We start from the raw sequence: 27190 nt of genomic DNA, 5'->3' as shown, positions 1-27190 counted from the left end.
TAAGAACGATTTAAATTCATTCGTCACTTTAGCTTTAAAGCATATTCGACTTATTTTCCTTTCCCAGAGTGTCTTTCACCCGTTCTATGAAAAAAGTTAGTATTAAAATTAGTATTTAAAAAAAATGAAGATTTTTTTTTAGCTCCATATGGTATTACATTTTATAAAATGACGAATCTATAATTTTCTACTAAATTATATTAATTATAAGTTTCAATTCCATTCTAATTGCGACTGTATTTTCTCTGCATGTCTAAAGATATTTACCCACTGATATCGTAACGAACCATGAACACTAAGTGCTTAGGACTTGCACGGCATTCGGAATGTCACCTCGAAGATTCTGTAATTACGACTTCCTCGCAAAGTTTAATCCCTGATGGCAAAGGACGTTGCAACGATAAATGCCACTGGACGAGCTTGCACTTTCTCAATTTTGCTGGCGTTTTCTTTTTGCTTCTCACAAGCGGAGATGCAGAAAAGAAAAGTAGCACAACAGCGGAAGCGAGTCTCGTGACGACAACTCGATGGGAATGTAATAACAGCGATAGAAAGAATCGAACAACACGATATATACATGATGCAGCATGAATTATTGATAGGCAATAAGGAGTCTCTCTTCGAACGATTTGATACCTTTTGAATTAAATAATTTTGGAAAAATTGTTCAATGCAATCCGCGTCTTTTTTAAGTTTTAAATTAACATTTTGTGATTAACTAAAGAAGTAAAAGAAAATCCTACAAGAAGTAAAAAGTAAACTAAACTTATACGTGTATATTCTTCATAGACGCGATAGATCTTTTTATAAGTTCATGAGTATATTTTTTTCTTTATATCAATAACACTCAAAAGAAGAATTTTAAGTATAACACAAATATTTTTACGTTTATCTGGGATAATGACAGAGAAAAAATTATTACAGGTTAGGTTTCTCCGTAATTATAGAAGTTAAACTCGTTGAGAGTATAAGTTTCAACAATCTGTGCTTCAATTTTTTTGCGAATAATGAGGGATTATTTATATTAAAAAATAGACGGTTCGTAGGTGAGAGAGAGAGAGAGAGAGAGAGAGAGAGAGAGAGAGAGAGAAAATTGTTCGTAGAATTTATGACGTTCTCGATTATGCAGTAGACAATTTACCAGTATTTTTCATCAGATGGTGAATGGATTTTTACCATTTTTCCTGGATTTCGACGACATTAACACGAAAGGTAATATCTTGGATAATTGCGAATGTAGGACGATGATTGCTTTTGTAATTAACGTTCGACAGCGATTATTTACATCATACAATGCAAAAATATTGGACATGCGATCGTTCAAATTAATAGTGAGTCGACAAACTTGACCAACTTGCTTCAAGTACAGAAATTCAATATTGTTGCTCCATGTGAACTTGTTTAACTTTTAAGTGAATAAAAATAAGATTATTTTCCGAATTGAGAGAAATTTTATTTTGTGATTAAAAATAAGTAATTCTTGTATCTTCTATGTCTTTTCTGAATATATTTCCAGCAGAATACAAAAACTATACAACAGTAATTATTGTTATTATAATTTAGAAAAATAAATTGTACGAAAGAAAAATTGTAGCAAAGAGAAGAACAAATCAATGAAGTATTAATATTTTAAATATTTGTTAAAGCAAGTTGTGTTGAATATTTTTTGCCTCGACCATCTCAGAATTTTATTTCATATGTTTTGCATGCAGCATTATTATTGAATTTGTGAACAAATTAAAAACTAAATAAAGATTTAAAAATGATGCGATCCAGTTACTTTTGTTATATTATGTATCGCAAAAACAAACATATTTGGACTGATTTCGTAGCGAAAAGTTAAATGCTTAACTGTCCAAACTTTTAAATACTGTATAGGAAAAAAGAAAGAAAAAGAAAAGAGAAAGACTTTTTTAAATATAATAAAAATAAACCAATATTCAGAGTGCATTGTTTCGGAAATATTTTAATACATTTTATTAACATTTTATTAAATACTAATAAATCTTCCAAAAGAAGAGAAAGAGAATAAAATAAAAATGTACTCTGATACGCACGATTAAATGATAAAGATAAATTAATGCTTTGAAGAACGTTTTAATTTTATAAAATAATTTATAAATGTAAATTATATTTATTATTACGTTTGTCACAGCTATAAACTATACATTGTAATTATTTTAAAAGCTATTTTTACGCTTTAGTCAGAGACGCTCTGCCAAATAATAAATGAATAAAGATCAATATATTAAATAAGCTTTCGCAAACAATTTAATGTTTAGCTCTTCTGAAATTATATGTTCGACATTCTGGACAACTGATATTCTGTTTCGTAACATTTCGCGATATGTAATATGTACAAATAAGTGAAAAATTTACCAATTTTTAAAGATTTATCATGGAAAGAACTCTCTAAATTTTTGGAAGTAAAATTTCATTTCAACAAACTAAAAATTGAGCCAGTTTTGAAAAAAGAATAAAAATATTTTCACTCTTTAACAAAGATGGCAGATTTTCACTTTTTGGGAGTGAGATTTCGTTCTTTTAGAGTAAGATTTTTTACTTTTTTGGAATGAAAGTCACTCTAAGAAATGAAGTCTCATTCCAAAAAAAGGAGAATTGACATTTTCGTTATTTGCCTAAGAATATTTTTGATCCAAATTGATGTTTCTCTTTGTCATCCTACGTTACATAGTACATTTGATCGCATTAAAGCATTTGATTGGCTCACCCGTGTATCCATTCGTCGATCTATTGTCTCAGCAATTTAATCCTGTTCTGCGAATTAGTCTGCGCGATCGAAACGGATTCTCTCCCTTTTGATGTATCACAAGGTCTAAAGGGATCTATCATCAGTCTACAAGATCTGGTGCAACGACCTTCGCGATCCTTCGAGTACTACTAGGTTAATTACTGCGGCTACGGTAAGTCCTTTGCCGCGTAACATGATCTTATATAACGTAATGCAATTTAATGCTCGTATAAGATGGTTAGAGTGTAACGCTATAAATTTAGGGTCTAAGAAATTGCGACCCGAAATGTGTGCATAATCATCTCGTATAAAAGTCACAAGTGAATTATCTACCGCAGAATTCGTAGCTAATAGCGCTTAGATAGCTTGTTGAAAGCTGATAAGTTTATGAGCCAGAACAGAAATTTGACGCGATTCATCGCCTTCTCTGTCTTTTCAAAAAGCAGAAAACATACACAGAAATATATACACATATATAGATATGCTTATTTTCGAAATAAATTATAATTATATGAAAAAAATGTAACTATATTTTTCCATCAAAATAAGTTTACAATTTACATTACAAAATTACAAACTAAAGCGATAATCTCTTACTCTAAAGGTAGTCATATTTTTCTATTTTTTCCTTTATAAATTATTAGCGTCATTCACGCGAATAATGTTATATCTGAGAAAAACATAGAAATATCGTATTTGCGCGGATGATAAAGTGATGAGGAATTATTACACAAGATTTCAAGCTATAAATACAATTTTCTCACAAGTAAATCTTCAAGTATAATACGGATTTTAAAGGGGATTGCAAAGTAATCTCGAAGCTGAAGGTCAAACGAATCGGAAACAAGGGATCGAAGAAAATGTCAATATCGCGGCGATGTTGCGGTGCAGCTTACGCGTGTGTGTCGATTCCGCCGCGATATCGCTTGAGCTTCCGCTCCGTAAGCTCTTCTGGCCATTTATTTATCCCTCTTTACAAATGCATCCGATATTGAGTTTCCCTCGTTGTAATATCCTAGACACGAAAAGCGCAACTTAGCAAAGCATTTCCTATGAGAACAGAAAGAAAGACATTCTGATTCTATAATTTTAATGTTACAATTTAGTGCTGTAATAAAAGCAAGTATAATTCACAACATAATTTATAAAATGTGTCAGATATTATTAATATATCATTCCATCACAATTGTTCCTTGAATTATGTGTTTAAACGTGAAAATATTAAAAAAGGCTTAGAAAAAACAGATAATAAAAATTAATTTTTGATTCGTAAAGAGATTAAAATTAATATATAGATATCTATGAGTATCGGAAAGAAGATGTCAGAATAATAGCAATCGTTGTTTATTTTAAATCTATATAACCTATGTTGATTAATCATCTTTAATCATTGTTTCAAACTTGCAATGTGCGAAATATTTATAGCTGAATATTTCTCTGTTAATGTATACACACAAGTTGCTCGTTAAAAACAACCTCAGATACTCGTATTTATCTCAGGAAGGTTTTTACTCTTTCATATGCATTCCGTCGAACACCGAAAACATCGTTTAAGCGAAACTTTGAGCCGTCTCGTTTTTCTGTCAATTTGCAAGCCGCACGGCCGTTAAAACGCCTCAGAACGAGTTCAAGCGCGCTAATTTACGAACGAATTACCAAACAGACGCTCTCATTATGCATCCCGCATCCCTTTCGGCGCGCATATTCGCTAATTGCGATCGAAGGAAATATCCACTCTCGTGGATATTTTTAAAACGGCGATTTTTGCAAATTATCTAGCTACACAAATTTTTTTTAACACACCGGATACAATCCATGTTAATTTCACATGGAAAATTAGTGAGTAAATGCATTAATTTATTAGATGACCGATCAAATTGCAACTTAGAATATTTGAAATTAGTAACAATTATGAGCTTAAAATAACTGATATATGTTTATCATTGTAATTATCTTGAAATTATTACAATTAAAGAACTTGATATGATTTTATGATGAATTAAAAAAAGTTGTACAATACATTTAATTAATTACATGATTATGTACGGGAAAATATTTTTCTTTATTTTATTATAAAATATATCATAAAAATGCGCGCGAGAATTTACCAGTAAATAAAATATTTAGATTGAGTCAACGTATTAACTTTACAATTAATTAAAAAGAGAAATTGTATGCAAATGTTAATAAAAAATTTAAAAAGTTTATCATTTTAACAATAACATACTTTTTTTTAGAAAATAAAAAAAATAAATACACTATAATTTGCAATAATTTTAAAAAATTCATCAAAAACATGATGGTTGAGACACGTAATTTAATTGCGAACTGAAACGTTAGTTCGCAACTGGCGATGTTAACGCTACTCTCAAATCAAAGCAAAGCGCAATATTTCCGGAACGACGATCGTACAAATTGAGAAATGAAAAGTTAATGGTACGGATATAAACTGTACAAACTTTCCTGAGTTTGTATCGAGTTTTAACTCGCTTACAATGATTATCGTAATAAAAATATCCGCATAGTAATGGTCTATTGAAATTCGAATAACAGACTGAACTGCAGGAATTACTGACGTATCTTCATTTTTCCACTAAGTTAGTTAATCTTGCATTTAAATTCACACACGAAAGCGTTAAAAGTGTTTTTTCAGCCTTGCGTTTCATAAATTTTAATTTTTCTAATTTTATCCGATATTTTTGAAAAATAATTACGGGATCTCCATTTTAGAGATAAATGGAAGTCTATAACCGCGAATGGAGAATTTGAATAGAATATCGCGCTTTTCCAGTTCAACAAGTCACTTTGTGATAATGAGGTTGCCTTAATTGGCAATCTAAATTATTTTTTGATTACTAATTGTTCCTTTGTTACCATTTGGCATACCTATTAAATAATAAAACTTTGCTGGTTTATTTAAAAGTATTTTCATTCTTTTTTTTTGTAAAACTACAATTAAAATGTATGTATATATAAACTTTATAATTATATTTTAATTATCCATTTTGAAATTTATCTGAGTATAGTGCGAGAAAAAAGTAATACATTTTTTAAAACATTAAAATTTTATTAAAATTATATGAATAGCTTTGTTGATTATGTAAATGCGTAAAGAAAAGAGTTAACACGATTCTCTCAAAATTTGGATGTTTCATCTCTTCTAATAATAATTTCCAAATCTAGACGCTCCAGCAGGTAATTAACCATACAAATAAACACTAATAGATGCTAATAGCGCATTAGCAAAAGAAAGTAACGCACGAAAAATTGTTGTATCGTTTTGCCACTTTCCTCGTCTTTGTCACAGCCGGCGTTGCTATAAAAACCGTGCGCGCATGAATCAGTACTCATGCATGCACTGTCGTGGCAATCACATCAAAGTGGAAAGCGTCGTCGCTGATGGAAGAAGCAAGATAAGAGGCGCTACCGGAAGAATCGCTACGTCTCTTCCATCTCCGAAAATGAAGCAGTGAACTAATTTCATCGCGCGTTTAATAAACATTGCCGGCTGCCATCCGCTCGCGTGTAATTAACTCTGTATAATTGCGATTATCCGACGAGACGGAGTCGAGTCTGGTTCTCTTTTTCATTAAAGACGCAAACAACTGTCTGGAGAAGGATAATCGAAGAAGGATCAGGTAAATTTTAAGAAGGATTTGATTCTGAAATAAATTGAACAAGAGAGAGTTTACTTAAAAATTTATAATTATTTATAAAGTATAGTTTGTGGATTTTCTTCTACATGGAACAACTAGTCGTTTTATGTCGTTTAAAGTTATACATGTTATGTTATTTATGATATTGATATCAAATTTAATTTAAAAAATAATACATTTCTTTTTAATTCATTTTTAATAAAGATTTAGACATGCTTTCATGCTTTTACAGTAAACTCTTCTATGTTTTATTTTTGGTAAGTCCAGTTTTACGCAATCCCTATCCAATTAAATCTCACAATCTACTTTATTACGTAATGGCAGTATCCTATCGTAAAATTATTTTCTTTCTTATCCATTTTTCCATTTTTACGAGAAAATTACACGAAGTTCTCATACTTTATTTTCGATTTTCATTTTCCTTTGTCGCGTGCTCAATAAACAGCCGTGGGTACGCAGCATCGATTGATGCAATTAAGTCTGTGTAATTATGATTTTCCACGAGAACGGCAGCGGTTCCACCCTCTTAACGAGAGCGAAGTCGTCGAGAAGTTTCGTAACCAAGAGAGAGAGAGAGAGAGAGAGAGAAGCAAATGTTGAAAGATGGCTCGTTGTGACTGATTAAACATAGCTCCTACTTACGTCAGTCTAGTAACTCCAATTTAATTACAATTATTTGTAATAATTGGTAGAAACTTCTTTAATCAATGAATGTGAATTCTAAAATTAGTAACAGAGGATATTTTACTATGAAATCATATTCTTTGAAAAAGATTTTTAAATATTACTTTAAATTTTATTTTATATAACTCACCTATACTTTATGATATTCTAACACATATACTGTATCTCTTTATTTAGAGAGGAGATCAGTTGTATTTAATTATTATAGCTTTATATTTTGCGCATAATTAACAGTGCACATACAATGGTACGTCGAAATATTAGTTAACGCACATAATTATTATTCGATTATACTCGTAATCATTATGATACGCACATAATCATTTCTATTACTGAATGTAGAATTGGCATGACTGAATTGATATTACTGTTTTATTGATGCGGATCGCGTAATACTCGACAGCCAAATTTTAGACATATTGCCCGTCGGCAGTTCCGATAATGACGGACCGTAGCAGTAACAAATGTACGTTGACCAGAAACGCCGCGTAAAGCAATTCCAGTAATGGGCATCTCGGACCGTTCGCTCGGGGAACGAGCCGCGGCAATCGAAGTGCCACACGTCGAGAGGGAGGCCAGAACTTCTCGTAAAAAGCGAGAAGGTAGCCCGGTTTCCTTGAAGCGTGCTTTTTGAGCTTGCACGACCGACCGGTTGCACGTACCTTCCCTTCTCGACCAAGTCGCAGACGTAGGTGGACCTGTATCGCGGGCCATTTGTTTTCACGACGTTGAAAAATGCTCTTTCTTTCGGTACCTTCACTAGCTCGCCCGGTTCAATGTCTCAACAGCACACCCACATCCGATTCCTTAACTGGCACACACCTATACGTTAACAAGACCAAGTGGGTTCGTAAATTGATATTCCGTTCAACCGTAAGGCAGATCGATGAGTGTAAGTTCAAAACGATGTATCCATCTTTAATTATATATACGAGTATGTATATTCAATTCAAAATATATTTTATATTAAATGAAAATCGACTGATGAAATTAAACACATATAAATGAAAAATACCGCGGTCAAGGCGGTTCTTTATGTCTGATACTTATATTCTTGTGAATTTATACAAATTCTAGTTCAAGCAAACATTAGTCAAAAAAAGCAACATGGGAATAATGTGTATTAGTTACAGTCCCGTTGCGATTGGACGAACGCATCTCGCGCATACACGCGATAACGCATTAATTCTATTCCGCGTCATTGCGACGATATAACGCGTCGCAAGTTGCTTTTCCCTTCGATTTATCGCCCCATCTTATATTTATTGGTCGCGTAGCCAATTTCCAATTTACACAGCCGTGGTTAACGTGCCGTGGGTTCGTCGTAGCCGCCTAACTGCGCGGCGCCCACCACTAAAAGGCTCGACGTTATATCCGGTTTAATTGGATTGGGATTAAATTAACTTCCGGCTCTGTGATAGAGAACTTTAATGCGCGCATCTTTGCTCGACATGATTCTTTTATCGTTACTGATTCTTATTTCTCGTTATTCATCGTCAGTCGCGTCAATTTCCGAAGAAACGCAGATTGTCTCATTTATGAAGGTCTTATAAATATAATATAAAAAAATAAATTTCCTGTTGTATATGAAAATAACACATTGATAGCATGCACAACGAATCTTACTATTTCCATTACAATAATTTTATAGAAATTAATAAACGATTACTAATGTAAGTGAAATTTATGTTTCCAAAAAAGTTCTAATTAAAATATGAAAATATGAAATGCGTGGTTAATTTTAAGATAAAATAATAATAACGTGAAGTAATTAGAACTTTAATCGCGGAACTAAATTTTTTCGTAATGCAAAGTAAATTCTCTCCGTTAAATTAAGAGAATTTCCGCATTATTATGTAGCGAATAATTTCAAGAATTTTGCAATTATTACGTCGATTCTAAATATTTTATACCTTTACTTCAAAAGTGTATTTAATATTATATAGTCCAAGGAGATCCTTACTATTATACATTTCAATTATAGCAATAATTGTTTGTATTACATGCAAATTTTCAGTCTTTCTATCTTGCGTTGTCGCAGTCCGATAATAATTATGTTGCAAATTAAACTGCGAATTAATTTACACAATCGAATAATAAGCAGTTGGAACGAATAGGGCGACAGAATCAGACAAGATTTGATGGCTACAATTTTTATTTTATCGCGACGTACGATGTTGTGAATACTGCTATGAATCTAATTTCGTAATAAACGGATTTTTAATTATATAACGATCTTTTTTTATTTATACATCTTGACAAGATTCTGGTTTTGTCAGAATTCTGTATTGAAATATTACAATTTCATGTACTAACGAAACGTGTTTATGAGACATTTTTGGCTCGACGGCAAATAAAAAAAAAGTAAATTGAGCTTTGAACGCATTTTAATTTATAAATTATGATTTATTTAATTTTACAGTAAATCCATAATATATTTAAAAAACGTCTTAAATTAAATTGGAGAAATTATAAAATCGCAAATCAGAAAAGAGTCGCATTAGATTCTTAAAAAAATTCGTTATTAAATTTTTAGAAAGTCAATAATCTTGAGATAATTTTCTCATAAAAAATAAACTAGTTGTCCCTTATGAAGTTGTTAACAAGTATTTTGAATTATCGCGTTGATTGCGGCGCGGTGCATCTTCGCGTTACGTGTCTACTTATGCAAGGTATGCCGAGCACGTTTTACTAATTGCTCGGTTTCGATATCACATACCTCGTGTCGGCGTTATCTATTAGCGAGCGTTATTGCTTTTGCGAATATCCTCTCATTCGAAATGCAATGTACATATTGTGATGCCGAAGCGCAGCGTACTTAGTACGCAGTAAAATTTGATCGCGATATATCGTTGATGATTGAAATCGATGAATGCGGAGAAATTGATTAATTGATTAAATAAATCAGCAAAATTGTGTGTGTGTGCGATATCGTGTTATTGTAGAACTGTACAGGACTGTTTATAAAACATTGCTCGTCGGCAAATGACAGAAAAATTAAACTTCGAACTTATTTTAATTAAAAATTGTGATTTATTTAATATCAAAAATTTTAAATATGCATTTAAATACGAACGATAAGTAAACTAATGCTTGTATCAGGAACAACATCTTGGAAAGAGATAAGTTATCTTTCATCACGAGAAAAGACATTTTAGTGGATTAAAGTTATTATAGGTAGTAGAAAACTGGAAATTAAGATTCTTTGTATATCATAAATATTTATAAAGTACATCACTATCTAGAAGAAGCAACATAACAAATATAATTGAAATATTTGCTATAAATGAAGAGATTTAGTTTTTAATTGACGATCTCACGAATGGTTTTTTAATCTTTTCTCTCGCTTTTTTAGACACTATTTATATGCTAATAAACTTGTAGCGATAAACATGCTAAAATATCGTCCGAAAAAAAAAGAAATTCTACACGTGCCGTTAAATTACCTCAAATTAAATGCGACCTGAAGCCATTTTATATAGTGGCCACGAAGGATATAAAGAATTATTAGATATTTATATTGTAGAGTTGAGTGCTTGCGTGCGCTTGCTTTAAATCGCTCCCGTAATGGACCTGCGCATCTAATTAGATAGTAATGACTTTATTAGACGCACCCGGAAAATTTACCTGCGCTCGTTATCCCTGCTGGAGCAACGGCTAATGTAACCGGCGGATAATTGCAAAGTAAATTCCAAAGTGCGCTGCTGGCACATACAAGTATATGCAGGTATATATATATATATATATATATATATCGCATGTGCGCGAAGGATGCGCCTTTCGTTCCATAATTTCGACGGTTACCTGTAATCTTACGCGCTAATGAGAATGAAGATGCGTAATTTTCCTCTCTCAGGGTGCTTCGCGATGGAGCGCGAAAGGGCGAAAGGATGGCAGCCCTTTGTCCGCTCGCGAGAAGGCGCGTGCTTGCATCGAAAATGTAGTAGGTCCTCCTTTGTCGTCTTTACTACGGCTGCAATTATCTCGGATTAATGCCAGTACTCGTATTCACTCCTTCGTACTCACCCTCTCTTCCTTTCATCCCTCCCCTCTCTCTTTCTCTCTCATGTCCTTTCTACCCCTCTATGACTTGATCGTCGAAGCCGCTGCCGTTCCGTTCCAGTATTATAGTTTCGTGGCATTCGACGGCCATTGTGCTGTTCCGTTTCAGACAGTCTCTTGTGTTCTAGGCAGAAGACTCATCCTCCGATCTCAGCAAAGTTAACGATGCCTGGAAATTCCGGCGATGCGCGAGATAATGATAACTATGCTATATATTAATGGTCTAATATAAATTATGAAGTTAATCACTTGAATGTATTGTAAATTGGAACGTTTTTAGTAAGTCTTTAGTAAATATAAAATATTTTCTCAAATAATAACTGCATTCTATATCATATCGAAAAATGGAACAGAGATAGATATAAATATGAAGGCAGAGGTTTTAGAACAGATTTGTTCAAATTTTTATTCATGAACGAAATGCTTCTGTCTTTCCATCAAACCAGGGTATTCGATTTCTCAATTGAATAAAACAAAAGAAACAAAATTAGCTTCTTCGTTCATGAATTTGGACAGACATTCAAATAGATGTTCTAAATTAAGGATGAAAAAAGAGCTTAATTATACAAATGTACTTTATACGATATAAATAGTATGGAAAATAACATGAAATTACAATGAGCATAGTTTTAAGAAGGTTTAAGATTCTGCGACAAATAAATCTGTGTCCAATAAAATGGGTCTTACGTACATAGCGGATATAAAGTGGATAGAACGGAATACATAAAGAAAGGTAGGGAACCTTAATAAAGATGTACTATTATCTTCGTAATCGGATTGCAAAAGTTCTATCGTTTTCAAGAACTTAATGGGAATCCTGAGTGAGAAGAGAGACAGAGGAAGAGAGAGAAGAAAGAAAGATCTCTACTTTGTTCGTTGTTTCATTTCATCAATTAACATCGTGGCCCGGTGAAGGTCGTTACAGGCAGCCTTGCCTTCCAGCAGAATTAATATCTGAGAATAATGCGATTACCGAGGCTTCACCGCCAAGTCTTGTCTTTTTGTCTTCCACTTCTTAATTCGAATAAAATGCATTTCTCTACACATCATAATCATTCGTTGATAATTAAGGCAAGGATAAAATTCGATTCTTTGAAACTGGGCGAATTTTTTAAATCTTACAAAAAAAATCACTATTTAATTTGTTGAAATAACAATATTATTGAATTTTGAAAAATATGTTTTCCTATCGAATGCATTTCTCATAAAGGATCTTTCGATATTACAACGAAAGATTGTTACTATTTCAAAAAATTAAATAGTGATTTTTTAATATTAAATTATTTTAGTTATAGAAGTACTTTTTCTTTTACAGATAAAAAAGATAATTGTGTTTTTGTAAATCATGACAAATTGTTTCTTTGAATGAATTTCTCCCTTTTATCTTTTCTTTCTTCTGAAGATAATGAGGATGATATGTGAGACGGTCTTGCAGAATTTCGAGATCTCTTTTGCTTTTCTGCATATATGTATACAGAATACAGATGCAAGATAAACATGGTTAATTAATTATTCGTTACATAGTACGTTTACTGAAAAGATTGCTCTTGCGTGAGTAGTGATATATGAATACAGATTTGCAAGAAGAAAGGGATTTAAATTAAATCACTAAAGCAAACAAACGTACTGTTTTCCGGATTAGTCGCTTCGTATCTCATTTTTCCGTTTAAATGAAACAAAAGAGCGCACGGGAATTAGTGTACGTAGGTAGGTAATTACGGGAATATTTGCCGACTAGCAGTTGGATATTGATTGGTTCGCAGACGATTGATAGTTTAAGTCGCGTTTGATCGACCGTGGAGGACTAGTCAATTCGAAGTTTTCCGATTTCCATTTAGGCAACGATCGTCTCCTGCAAATTCCGAGAAATTCTTGACGGGGAAAGAAGAAGGGTTTGATTGGGTCTGCCGTCAGAAAGTTAAACGTTACACGTTAATAACGAAAGTTACTTCCATTCGGAGGTTGTAATAAACTTGCGCGATTGAAGCTATTCTATTCGCTGGATTTTATGAAAATTCCAATTTAATGACGTGTGTCCTCGTTGATAAAGGAAGTCTCTCGCACGTAATATTATGCGCAGGATTACACAAAGGAAGATTAATAAAACGTATGCAAACAAGGGAACGTATAATTATACGAATATAGTATGCTCAATTTTCATAATTTTAATCACTCAAATCTTAAGTAGAATTAAACAATTTTAAAGTTTAAATTTAAATTTTAAGTTTAAATTTAAATCTAAATCTTATATTTCGAATCTTAACTTTTCTTTATCTAAACTTTTTGTTACTATTAACAATATTATCATTGTATGTGAGCAATCTCTAAATTCTTGAATACTATACATTATTTTCTAGCAGCAACAACTGAAAAATGAACTTCGGTACGTTAATTAAATTCAAACGGAGGCGTCGTCGGGACCACCGGCCTCCTCATAAATCTCAAGAGTCGAGTCCAGTTCCGAAGTTTAATCCTTGAGTTCCGTTAACAATGTGAAAGTGCGCGCGCGATAAAGCTCAGGCTCGCAAAATTGCTTGAAAATTTCCCGAAACTAAATCCTTAGGTTTAACTAGACCGCCGAAAACAGCGAAGATCAAACGTTCGCTCGTACTCAGGAGCTTCATTCTCGACTTCTGTCGAAATCGTAAATTCGATTCTTCACCTCGGTCGTACTAGTGTCTTAAACTTGCACCTTCATCGTGAAGATCTTTGCAGCTCATCGTCATTCATTCTCAGAGTTTGTTTGTAATTCTGATAGTTTGACGTACTTTCTAATGGCAGAATGCACGACGTATTCTGATGAGGATTTACAAAATATATTTAAACGTTAGCGAATTATAAATCAACACAAATTAATACGGAAAACAAAATTCTTTTCAAAATACTACATTACGTAATAAAACAAATACAGCTGTTCACTTATAAATAAAAATTGTACATACTGACTATCGGTAACAACACGATTTTATAAATATTATTAATTGTAAAATTTATTTTAATTTAAGTGTAAACATATATCTGCAAGATATTAGCAAGTGGATTGATATTTTACGATTGATCTCAGATGGCCAATGCAGCAAGTGCTATTGTTTTTAAATATTTTATATGAATGAAAAAAATTTGGTACACAAATCTAAACCAGATTTAATAAAAATTCATATACAGCAAAAAAATGTAAAATTATGGAATATATTAGAAGTAATCTCCAAAAAATGTCAAATTCAAAGAATTTGTTATCGTTAAATTTCAAGTTTTTAATACATTACATTTTCCATATTTTAAATGATTACAAATCATTGTCACATCCCGAGAAACAAATTTTTGTTAAATTTTAAAAAAGATAATAAGAAAACTTGATAGAATAAAAATATTAGAAATTATGGGTTAAGCATCTAGGGAACCACTCTATTCTTTTCGAATATGTCTTGACTATATTATGCCGAGAGCTCATGGTTTCGCTGTTGTATAACCGCCATTCTGTCGTCTGTTGCAGGAGCTGGAGAGGAGTTACACCCTCTCAACCCCGGGGGGTAGCAGTCCCGTTTGTTGTCCGCCTTGCAGCCCCCCGCCCGCGCCGGCCGCATACATATCGAGCGCGCGCGCGTCCTCGCGTAGACTCGGCGCCGGAAGTGGCCCCGGCGGTCCCACATCCCCGGAGAGGGATCCCCTGGGAAGACTGTTAAGGTGAGTCACTCGTTCAATGATTCTGCCGTCCGCAGCTCTCTCGCTACGCGAGACGGAATCCTTATTTCTCCGGGGCGAAATCGTCCTTCCCAGTCCAACAGAGAGTCTAATTCCATTAGACGTGTTTTTGCCTGCCGACACGCTTACGTTCGCAATGTTCCGGGATAAGATGATACTCTCGGAGGTGATTTCATTCGATACAAATAGATACTGGTAGCGATACAACGAGAAACTTTATGTCAAAGTGCTGTACGTTTTAATTAATCTTAACTCCAATTCAAAATTTAATTTTGGCTTATTTTGCTTTTCTCTTTCCTATAGTAATGTTACAACGGTAGATAATTAATTTAAACGTTACAGATATTTGCAGTTTACTATATAATATTTCTCGAAAATTATATAAATGTTAATAAATCCGTATATAATTTTTTATTTATATAATAAAGAATTAAGACCACGATGTATAATTTGTAATAGAATTTGAGACAGAATTTTATTTATAGTTTTATACATTAAAATACGCGCAGGGTATAAATACCTGTGATTGGTCAATTGCATCTGGTGCAATAAACATTGAAATCTATAAGCGCTTTAAATAAAGTAGTCCAATCGGATAAACAAACAAATCTTATTCATATTTAAATGACATAAATTACAACTTTACGTACCTATTATAATTTGATATATAAAATAGAATGTGTTTCAAATTCTGTCGTGCATTGACTGTGTAAATTGGACTTTAAAAGCAATATATGTCATCTATGTATATTACATAATTTTTTAAATACGCCTTACAAATAAGTTTATTTTATTTCTGCTGCTTTAAGATTCTCATGTAACATAATTTACGTAAACATAATTTAATACTTCCGCGGAAACAGTTCTACAATTGTAATTTTAATTAGTCTAACATTGTACTAATCAAATAGTAATAGTGGTTAATTCAATTTTCTTTGGTATAGTGTAACCGATATTGCAGTTTAAATTTCACATTAGTTAAACTCTGGTTAATTTAATCGACGTTAATGAAAGCAGTTCTAGAACAGCGGACGCAGGTATGTGGGATCATAAATGTACATAAAAGCATTCGTGCGAGTGAATTAAATTTGCGGTGTTCGAGAATGTTTTGAGCGAATGTAACGAGAGCGACGTGTACGTGAAACGGATATCCGGTCTAATGACTTCCATAAAATCAGAACAGACTTCTATGACCGATCATCTGAAAGACATAAAAGTCTCGCGAGCTTTACTTTCTTACCTCCCATCAGTACGCTCTTCTCCTGATTACTTTCATAGCCCTGCGGGCTTTCCTGCAAGATCCATCAATCTGTATGGCGAGAGGTATACACGAATGCACCGTCCAACATTTTGCTTGTACCATCATTTTGTCGTCTTGGGAAATTTACCGATCACCTAGCAAATGGGGGGATCATTCATGTTAAATTGACATTGCTCCTTGCTTTTCATGAGTGATATTAAACCTTTACCTAACTCGTCTTTACCTTCTTGCGCCACTTTATTTATCGAGTCTAATTCAAATTTGATTTAAATTTTGACGCTTCGTTGCTTTTTTTTTTCTTCCAGAAACGCGCATTACTCGCGCATTTATATTACCTATATTAATGAAAAACGATATATGTATAAATCAAATAAGTAAGGAAAAGGCTAATTGAAATTAGATTTTACTGTCTAATAATATTTTTATACATATAAATTTTAAATACAATTATACTACTCTCAGTTATATTATGTTCTTACTATGTAGAAAAGTGAAATTTTACGCATAATCAATATTTTCGGATAGAAAATTTGCCCAAGTTTTCGCGACTCCGAAAGTTATTAAAACATTCATCGTTATTATTACCATGTCCCTCTTATACTTTGAACATATTATATTCTGAACAATGCAATACTTTGAATCTCGCGATTATCAGTTCCCATCTATCTTGCTGGGAGCACCAAAACTATTTCATCAACCCTTGATCCGTGCCCCTCGGAATCTGGCGAACCATCGTTCTATGACTTCGCTCGAAGAATTTCCGTTCTATACCCACGGATTGAATAACCCCACCGAACCCTATCGTTGCAGATTCCTGAAGACCTTCTACAGGGAGTTGGGCACTCGCGATCCGCCCCATCTACCGCCATGGGCATCCCCGCTTCCGCTCGGCACCCTCTGTCCGGCGCACTTTCAGCCGCATCTGCAGCTGGTGCATAAGAGCGAGCAGGAACACCGTCTCGAAAACATCAAGCCCGACCAAATCTTCGCTCCCGTCAGGGTGAGTGTAATTAAAATCCAATAATTGTGTTATATCGACGGTTCAAAGCACAGATATTGCATGCCCAGAGGCATACAATTTAATAAAAACTTGAAAAGGATGTTTTATATAAGAATAGAAAGGTTTTAGGATAAATGAAAGTGATACAAACGAGATATTTACATCATCAATATTTATTCTTTACCATACGTCAAAAATTCTTGGTAATATGTGATTTTATTTATCGTATTATATTTCTAAATACTCGTATAAACATATGCAAGAGATATGTTTGTGAAGAAATTTGTAGAATAAATTAGTTTAAAAAGTTAAATTTTTATTTTTTCGAAAACCGATTGCTATGCACACACAGAAAGATAAATAGCCCAGAAATACATCAAATTTAGGCAAAAGTATCAAAATTATTGCACACTGAAAAAAACGATTTACTAAATCTTAATAGGCACATATTAATACGTATCTAAATAGTACTAACAATAAATAAATATTAGATACAGTAAATAAATATTTATTCACTAAAAAAGTAATAATTAATTGAAATTAATGGTTTTTGTATCGAATAAACATACATTTAGTAAATATTTATACTTACTGTTAGAACTATTTAATTATTTAAGCAATTATTTATTAAAATTTAGTATTTTCTTTAATGTGCATTACATCATAAGCAGGTCAATGGATTTGTACGTTAAACAGATTTTCGCTTGACGGTGCAAGACACATACGAGTTTCCGCGGGCGTCGTGCTTTATCAGAAGACCGAGATCTTTCGACAGTCGCGAATTTGCATGATATCGACTCCGTAATTGCGCGGACGAGCAGCAAGTCGAGTCCCGGATGTCCAAAGAAACCGCAAGGGAGTTTCCTCCGACGACTGTTGAAAGCTCGTTTCGTTGTCGTCGCCCCGTCACTGAGCAAGTTCCCGCAGAAATGTGAAAGCCAAGTTGGTGTCCTTTAAAGTCCCCAGAGCGAGAATGAGAAAGAGAGAGAAAGAGAGGGAGGGTTGAAAAAGTTCCGCGAACTTTCTTCCCTTCGCGATTCGCTGTCTCGAGTTCTCAATACGAGGCTGTTCGACTTCTTGCGCTCTCTGATCTCTCGGTGCAGTCTCCCGCGAGTGAAATGCAATGACACTCGGAATCGCGCTCGCGATTTATGGTCGCAGTTGCTTTGACCGGATAGTTGTTTTGATTAAATTGCGCCGAATCGGTTTTTTTGCGGATGAAAGGATTGTAACATTAAATTGGTCGGCGGTTATTTACGTAATCGATTTTATTTGTTTTTCATTAGGTAAAAAAAGAAAAGAATTGACGATTATGAATGAAAATGATGTATTTGTAATAGTTTTGAATAATTTCTTTTGAACTCTCATTAACAATGTTGATTAGCAGTTCATTAATTCTTAGTGATACATTAAAGATAGAAAAACTTATTAAATGTGTAAGGGGGTGAGTGGAGAAAGAAGGATACTGCGAATACTTACAAGGGAAAAATTAAATAAAAATTATTGATCAATTAATGGAAGTTTTTATTTAAAAGATACTCTAGTTATATAGCTTTAAACTACAATAATTATTATTTATATATTATTATGTAAACTATAATTTTAAACAAAACCCTTGCTCGGAATTATCCGCCGCTACACCGGACAATACCGCATCGGTTTTGTTAAAATTATAATTTATATTAATAATATACGCTGTTAAATTTATAATATCAAATTATACCCAATTGAGCTGTTTTTAATCATTTCTGTAGGCCACTGCTGCTACTTAATATGTCGTTAATTTATCTAAAATAATGAAGTTGAACAATTTAATACAAGAAAATATATTAATACATTGGCTAAAATTTTATTTATTATTTACTAAAAGTGCATGTTGCAAGTGTATGTTAATATGTGGACGTTGTTTATTTTAAAACTAATTACAGAAATGTGATGATTAATTTTCTTTTTTTGACATACATGGAAATTAAAAATAACAAAATGTTATTTAACTGCAAGGATTGGGTTATTATTGCTTCTTTGATATCTAACAGTGTATAAATGTTAATTATTGTACAATAATTTAAAATCAATATATCCTTTGAATAGAAGCTTCTACATATAATTGATAAATAATCGCCGGCTTATTTAATTTTCTCTTTAAGTATACGCAATTTTCCCATTCTCTCTTACATTACATCTTAAATTATCGAAAATATGTAATAGTACTTATCTTAAATGTTTTATGATTACGTGTTTAGTGTGGCTCTAAACATATTGAACTATCATTGGGTGCAAGAAATGAGAAAAATATCACTATTCCAACATACTATTATACAATAATATCTTTTGCATTTACCTATAGTGCACGCAATTTCCCTATTCTGTCTTATTAAGGAGAATATATTTAATAAATTATTACTGAAATCAAAATCTCAAATTTTCTTAACGTTTTGAATAAAACAGTAGATATAAATTTAACAAATTGTCGCTTAAAAATGAGCTCATACTAATTAAGTCGCGAAGAATCGAAATGTGAACTTGATCTTCTAAAATTCTGATGAGTCGTAATATTTAATTCGGACAAATTGTTGAATGTATCCGAATTCGATGTACACGTACACGTACGTAGCACATCGATCACACCAAGTAGTGCCAAGGGGTGAATAGTGCTTCAAGCTCCTTGCACGGTTCTCACGTCCTGCAAACGGTCATTCACGTCCGAGCGATAATATCTCCGTTGCTCTAACTCTCATTCCTCGGATAAAGGGGATTTTGATCGCGGCGCTGAGACGCCAATGGGTCGGGCCTTCTTCTGCATCGCGTAATGAAGTATTGTTCTGTCGCAGAATATGATAAGTCGTTAACGTTTCCTCAAGAGCTGTTGCCCGTGTTCTTCCGTCTCAGACGGAAAAGCCAACCGCGATGATAATTCCTATTGGAACGCGAGAATAAAGTCTATACTTTGTTTTATTTTTTTTCGTCGAATCTTAAAATCGTTTACATCGATATTATAATTGTAAGCAAAACACACAATGGTTTTTGAAAACATATATGTAATGCATTAATCATGAAAAATAATTATACAAATGAAAATAACGATTATGAAAATATAGAACGATTGTTTTACATTACAACAAAAAATTGTAAATATTAATAAATTAAAACTAAATTAATAAAATTATGATCTTGTATAGTGATTATCTACAATATATAAAAACACATTAATTTAAAGTTTATGAAAAAATACGATTGTTTAATCATTAATCTAGTTACTCATATTGATGAAATCTATTTAATTAATCTGTTTATTATTTAATTTATTATTTTACGTATAAATGAATAAAAATGTGTAACTGAGAAACATATCTTTTTGAAGCAAAAAATTAATCAAAAACAATATTTTTAGTGCTATTTTAAATGAACTCATTATCATTGATATTCTTTTTCTTCTCTTAAAACCCGTAAAACCCGTGTCTCTTGTTCGTTACTTTCAATAAATGTATTTTGTATCACGACTATGTAACGTAAAGAGCCACAAAATGCAGACAATGTGCTACGTCGCCCGGAAATGTTTGCGTCGAAAAATGAGCCTCATAACCATTGGGACATACGTAGGATGTGTAGGGTAGGAAAGAAAGAAGATGCAAGCACATAGACCGGGCTTGGGAAACCACATACGCGCACCGACGGCACGGAAATGAATCCGCATCGTAAAACCGATTTGTTTCTACCGTGAAAAAGGACGAGGATGGAACCACTCTTTAGGAACCTTAGAACCGCCAAATATATTCGCGTTTGAGGTTCATCATGCACCCTAATTTTCCCGATTATCAAAAATTACAGAACTGACGCAAAGAAAGATTGTGCACGTAAACGCAAGAAGAGACAAAAACTTCAGAAAAAACCACTTTTCGATAATATTTTACTTAGATAATATTGTAATATTTATTTTAAAATTAATATTTGAAAAAAATCTTAAATTATTATTTCACATTTAACAGATTGAAGGACTCTTCCTATACAAAATAAATAACAATAAATAAAGGGCAAAGTAAGAGTCAAACATATTTCTTTAAAAAAGTCACACAATTAAAAGAATAAATTACAAATATAGAAAAGTAAAATTGAAAAAATATATAATAAAATAAAAACTCAGTTTAAATACAAATAAATTACAAATTTGTAAAGGGGATTTTAAATTTACTTTGCCCTTTATTTATTGTTATTTATTATTTCACAAGTACGATTTCTCTCTACGACTTTTAATGTGAATTGTTGACTTTGGTATATACAATATTTTTCACATGAAATATGTTTTTAAAAATATGATAGATAAATAGGATATAAGTAACTTCTTTTTTATTATAAACAGAATATATATTTTAAAGTAATGTTACTTTTTTAAAATAAAGTATAGTTTTTTAAATGTATGTAAGCTTCGTAATATCATGTGTTCAATTTTATCAAGTTTTTAATTGATATTACATGGACAGGGGCGCATATATAATCCATTATCTCATGATTTTTCCATATTTTAATAACTAATAAAAGCAATTATGTTTCTTTTTTACATAATCAATTTTGAAGCCTTAAATGCATGGCGATTATGTATACGTTACATACATATTTTAGAACTACATCATTGGCAAGCATTTTTTATCTTTTTTTCACTATATAAATAGAACGTGGTTTGTTCGTTCGGGAATATGCGTTCTCAAATTTATCGAAGAATTCGTCGATAAAACCGATGAAGAATCAGTGTATATTGCCAGCAAAACCAACACACGAGTCCCTGAGAATTGGACATAACTCGTGGAAAAATCCTGTTGCTGTTCACCAGGTTGCTGGAATCAAAATACCGAGGTCGATACTTGAAAAAACGAATGATTAAGACCTTCGAATCGAGCTGTTTGTCGAAGTTTTCAACAAAAATATCAACATAGCGTTGACTTTGTTTATTTCACAAAAATGCAATCGTCGTATTCGATTCTCAAAAATTGTTAACAAACTATTATATATATTATTATATATATTATTATATACATTAATAGCGATCGCTTACGGTATTGTGTGATTATTTTTATTATTATAAATTTTGCATGCAATAAAGGATCGAGTAACGCGGCCATTTTTCGCTAATGGACATTATACTCGAAAATTGACTCCTTTATATAATCATAAAACTACATCATACAACAATTTTAGCAAGATATAGCGAAAAAAATTTTTTTACATAGGAAAAAAATCAGTCGATTTCGATAAATTAAAAGGGCGTGGAAAATGAATAATTGCGATCACTAATAAATGTGGTCCCGCGATATGAGAACAGCGAAGAGAAATGCGCTAGGATATATCATCCTCATAAATTTCACGTAATCTAAAAGTAAAAAATACACAGAATTACATCAAAAGCGTCGATGTTATGGATAGGAGCTACTAGGTTTGCATTTTATTATTTCAGAGATTTTTCTGCGGAGAAGCCGACGCCGTGTTTGTATATGCCGTCGGTTTGCGCGATCGGATCGATGATAGATCGATGAAGGGAAAGAGGACGATCCTGCCGATGTGGAATCGATGCACGTCCAATCGCTGCCTGCCGTTTCCGATATATGCGAGGACGTATATCTGAAAACGTCACGACCTGGTTGGCACGATCCCGCAGCGAATCTTTCCATCGCGTTTCTTTCCACGATATGCTCGCGAAGAGACACATCGCTCCCGTGAAACGCCCTTCGCTTCCTGTATCACTGTCTCCTTAAATTTCCCGCGGCGGGATGAAGCGCGATATCTCTTGCGTATCGCATGAATACGGCACCGATCTTTTTCGCTGAGATTTGTGGACGTACTGCTATCGTTTTCAACTCATTCCTTCACGAATTTGTTGTTGCGTCTAATTGGATCACCAGGGGAAATAATTGGCACTGACATACATATGTTGCATTAATATAAGTATTTATTGTTGCATCATAATTAACGAATGTAATGATTATGCAATGTAATAATTTAATATGATATCATGTATTAAATATATATTAATTAAGAATTACGTGGAAATTATATACATATATAGTTTCCATAATTTACCATTATATCTAAGTGATACATGATACTATAATTACGATGCAATTTAAATTTTATTTACACACGAATGAAAAATGCCGTATTTGGTCAAAGCAATACTTTATACCTGATAATATGTATTTCTATGAATTTATATAATTTCCAGTTTAAGCAAACTGTACGCTTATTACTTGTCAATTTTGAAATACTGTTCTAAATCAAAATTTTCTAAGATGCTTATTTGCTTTAATAATATTAAATTGTTTGTCTTTAAGTTATTTTACTACTTCAGTTTAGGATTACATTTTAAGGCCAATAAATCGACGCGCAGATTGCTTTGTACTGGAAATGATATAAATTTACAAGAAATATTATTAGACACAAAAAAACTCCTTTAATTGAATATGGCATTTTTCATTTATATGTGTTTCATCGCATAGTCGATTTTTCGCTTAATATTGTTTATATTCGATTTCCCTTTTTTAGAATTGCTGTCGAGAAAATGAAAATAATTCGTTTCTATAAAAATTTGGTTTATATAAAAAATTCGAAGAGCACACGTTGCTATCTTGAAAAAAATTGCCTTTCCCCGTTGCTGCTATGGGAAATCAACGATTTCATTAAATTATATTTGAATAATCCACTTTGACCCTCCTCACGTAATACAATAATGAATGTCGTCTGCCTTCAACATGCCTCCCCATTGCGGTTTATCAAAGAATATTTACGAGCGTGTAGACTTTCTAATCTCCCCTCGGAAACGAAGGATTTATCGCCCTGTATCCTTCCAACGCGACCGTTCCTGACGCACTTCGCATCCGTCGTTTCCGCGGGATATTTTCCTCGCCTGCCCCTCGTTTCTCGGCATTCGAAATTGGTTGCGGCTGGAAGTGGCCGGAACAAATGCGGCCCTATCAAAGGATTGATAGGTAGATCCCGCATGACGTAGGAATTATTCTGCGGCGGATTATCCGGTAACGAGCTTACGATCCTTCATGCATCTACGCTGTTGTATTATCTCATCAAAAACCCGTGTCATGCTATCGACGTTTCGTTAATCCCTCTCGGTTAACGCTTGAATCAATTAATTTCAATTGAACGTCAGTCGAATGATTGACCTTGTTGTTTCTTAATAAAAAATGTTTAAGATTTGGTAATATCAGTTTGATAGTAAAGATTTGATAATATACTCTCATTTGAAAAATGACACAACAAAAAATATGATTTTCGAATTATTACTATGAATGAGTTAGATAAAGTTATTCTATCAATCAGCAAAAGTAAACTAACTTAACTTTAGCTTCCGTTGGCCGTATTCGGCCAAATAGCACTTCGTCGTTTTTAAGATTTTCAAAGAGATCATATTAATATCTTCTACAAGAATGCATGACAATTTTGAGTGTTGTGTCGTTTTTGTAAAGTGAAAATCTTTTATAAAGAATTTTATAAAGAATTAGATTTAGAGTTAAAAGTAGTTTTGATCGAAGTTTACGGAAGAAATTGTTTTATTTTGAATTTAGTTATTTTAGCTGATCAAAGTAAATATAAACTATTTATGCAAAAAAAATATTTTGCTCCAGCTAGAATTATCGCTGTTTCTTGTATTTGATAGAAAATTGTGTATTATACGGGTAGAATTTATAGCACGATATTCTAACAATTTATGCAAGAAAATTTAGATCTCAATGAATAATGAAGATCTCAATGAAATATGAATCACTGCTAAATATGAATCACAGTCACAATCATCTGATTGAATGTTACAGATAGACTTTCTTGATAAATTTGACGAATGGTTCAGATATAAATTCTCTCTCTGTCATCTATATTGATTAGCTACAATATATCCAATATCGCAGTGCTAACCATTTATCGATTTTAACTAATTTTTCGTATCTAGATACTTTTTCGCTTTAACCGTATGATTATTTTTTTTCAATGTTAATGATCTTTTGAGTTGTGCCATTTTTTTATGAATTATTCCGAACTTGTTATAAGTTTGCAGGATATCAAAATCATTACTGAAAAGGGATATAACTTTTAAAGATTGCCATGTGAAATGAAAATGACATTTAATCATATTTTTAAGAATGTAGTCTTTTTTTTTCTTAGTCGATTTATTAGTCAATAATTTTTTATTAAATTAAAAAATAGATTTTCCCCTTTTCTTAAAAACATTATTTTTTGAATTATAGTCACTTTTGAAGTAAGAAACAATTAATCTGTTAACGATTAATTGTAATCCTTCTATACCTTTAAGCTTTTTAATATTTTATGGAACTAATATCTAACATTGAAAATAGTGAGAAAATTAAATTAGGTAACTCAAATTTTCGTTGAATAAAAGTATTCAAATTTAAACTAGGAATCTCTGAATCTCTGTCTCTCTCTCAGGCAATGAATTGGTGATAATATTTGAACATCTCCGGCATACGTGTTCATACATCGGTGTATAGATACAGGTGTATTGATATAGATATGCTTTATGTAATAAAACTTTTATCAAATATATATTTTATCAGTTCAAAATTGTTTGGGAAGCGCGCCTATACAATGAATGTACTCGTATCGTACTCTTTTTCATCCGTCAATATTCCAATAACCGGATGTTGCAATCGTACCCTGTATAATGGCCGGCGCTGTTATCCATCGACCGACAGATTGTGTACGCCGCGCGCGACCGGATCGATTATCGCTGACAGAGTGAATGACCGGCAAACGCTGCGTGTTCCGCGTACTACGGATTACGGTTATCGATTACGAGAATCTAGATACTGTTTACCGATATCGATTGTAGATCGTTTGCCACCACCATCGACGGCACGGCGATCTAACCGTCGGTTAATGGCGTTGCCCTCGACGCTATACGATGCGAAACAAACGTAGTTTAATCGCCTGCTCCTGCTAATCGTTTGCATAATGCTGTAACTGCAACGCGTAATATTTTTGCTTTCTATTCGAGCATAATACGAATACACTACTGTTCTATCAGGGATTGTCCTAGATTGGTGGCAAGTAGACAGATAGCATTGCTCCGCGCGATATTTGTTGTTTTAACGAGCATGTCAGAGCTCTGCTGATATTTCACGACTATCGAGAGCAAAGAGTTTTTTGCAATAAGACTGCAGATATAGATAACACAAATATAATAAACCCTTTGCAATGAAATAGTGCAGTGAAAAACCTATAATTAACTTGAAAAAACTTTGTTAAAAATATCGAAACATAACAGAATTGGAAAAAGTTAAGCCATTTCTGAAAAATTTTACAATCGGACAGTCAAACGAACGACGGATCAGAACAGCACTACGAAATTGTAAAGTAGTTTACTATGCTGCACTATTTACACGAAAAGATCAATTTTGCTAAAATATCTAAAAATTTAGATTGATATAGATCTGAAAATAATTTTGTTGGATCATCAAAATAATTATGTAGGAAATTCAAGCATATATGCAATGCTGTAAAAAAATGTTAACATTCTAGCAACAATTTTGAGCTTTTTAATAACACGAGGTGTTAAAAGAACTTCAATCTCGAACCTAATAGGATTGAAATTTGAGAAAAATTTGCAACTTCACAAATACAGAGAAAAGTGTTTAAGAAACGTATCGATTCTTGTGGGGAAACATTTTGCCATAATGTTGTTTAAATTCTACAGATTATATTATAATACGTAGTGTTGAACGTTGATCTCACGTGTGACATGCGATAAGGTGTTGGAAGTTACAAAATCCTAAATGACAGTTGATCTATTGAAAAGGATTAGAGGTTTGCAGAGAAGATTTAGATTCTAATTAGCTCTGACTGGAGATCAGGAATCCAAGAAGTATCCGAAAAGTTGATATAATGGAGAAATGATAATAAAAATTTTTTCTCCTTATTCTCGCACCATCGATTATGCGGAAAGAATTTTTGCTATATGAAAAAATTATTTATAATTTATTGTATTAATCCTTTTTATATTTCTGCTTTAGTCAGCCAGTCGTCTACGGCGGTTTACGTAAATGACGCTTGTCACGAGTTTG

General features: G+C 32.7%; 1 protein-coding gene across 2 annotated transcripts in view; it reads left to right on the top strand.

The window, feature by feature from the left end:
* The window catches only part of LOC108750786, a 140670-nt gene that overhangs the window by 49852 nt on the left and 63628 nt on the right, over positions 1-27190 (top strand). For both annotated transcript variants that reach the window (XM_018490522.1, XM_018490521.1), the window contains exons 3-4: positions 14648-14838; positions 16928-17117. In XM_018490522.1, the coding sequence (XP_018346024.1) occupies positions 14648-14838; positions 16928-17117 (381 nt within the window). The remainder of the gene's footprint in view (positions 1-14647; positions 14839-16927; positions 17118-27190) is intronic.

Source organism: Trachymyrmex septentrionalis, unplaced genomic scaffold (assembly GCF_001594115.1).
Source record: "Trachymyrmex septentrionalis isolate Tsep2-gDNA-1 unplaced genomic scaffold, Tsep1.0 scaffold37, whole genome shotgun sequence".
NCBI lineage: Eukaryota > Metazoa > Arthropoda > Insecta > Hymenoptera > Formicidae > Trachymyrmex > Trachymyrmex septentrionalis.
The sequence above is the reverse complement of the archived record's forward strand: the minus strand, read 5'-3'. Positions and strand labels throughout refer to the sequence as shown.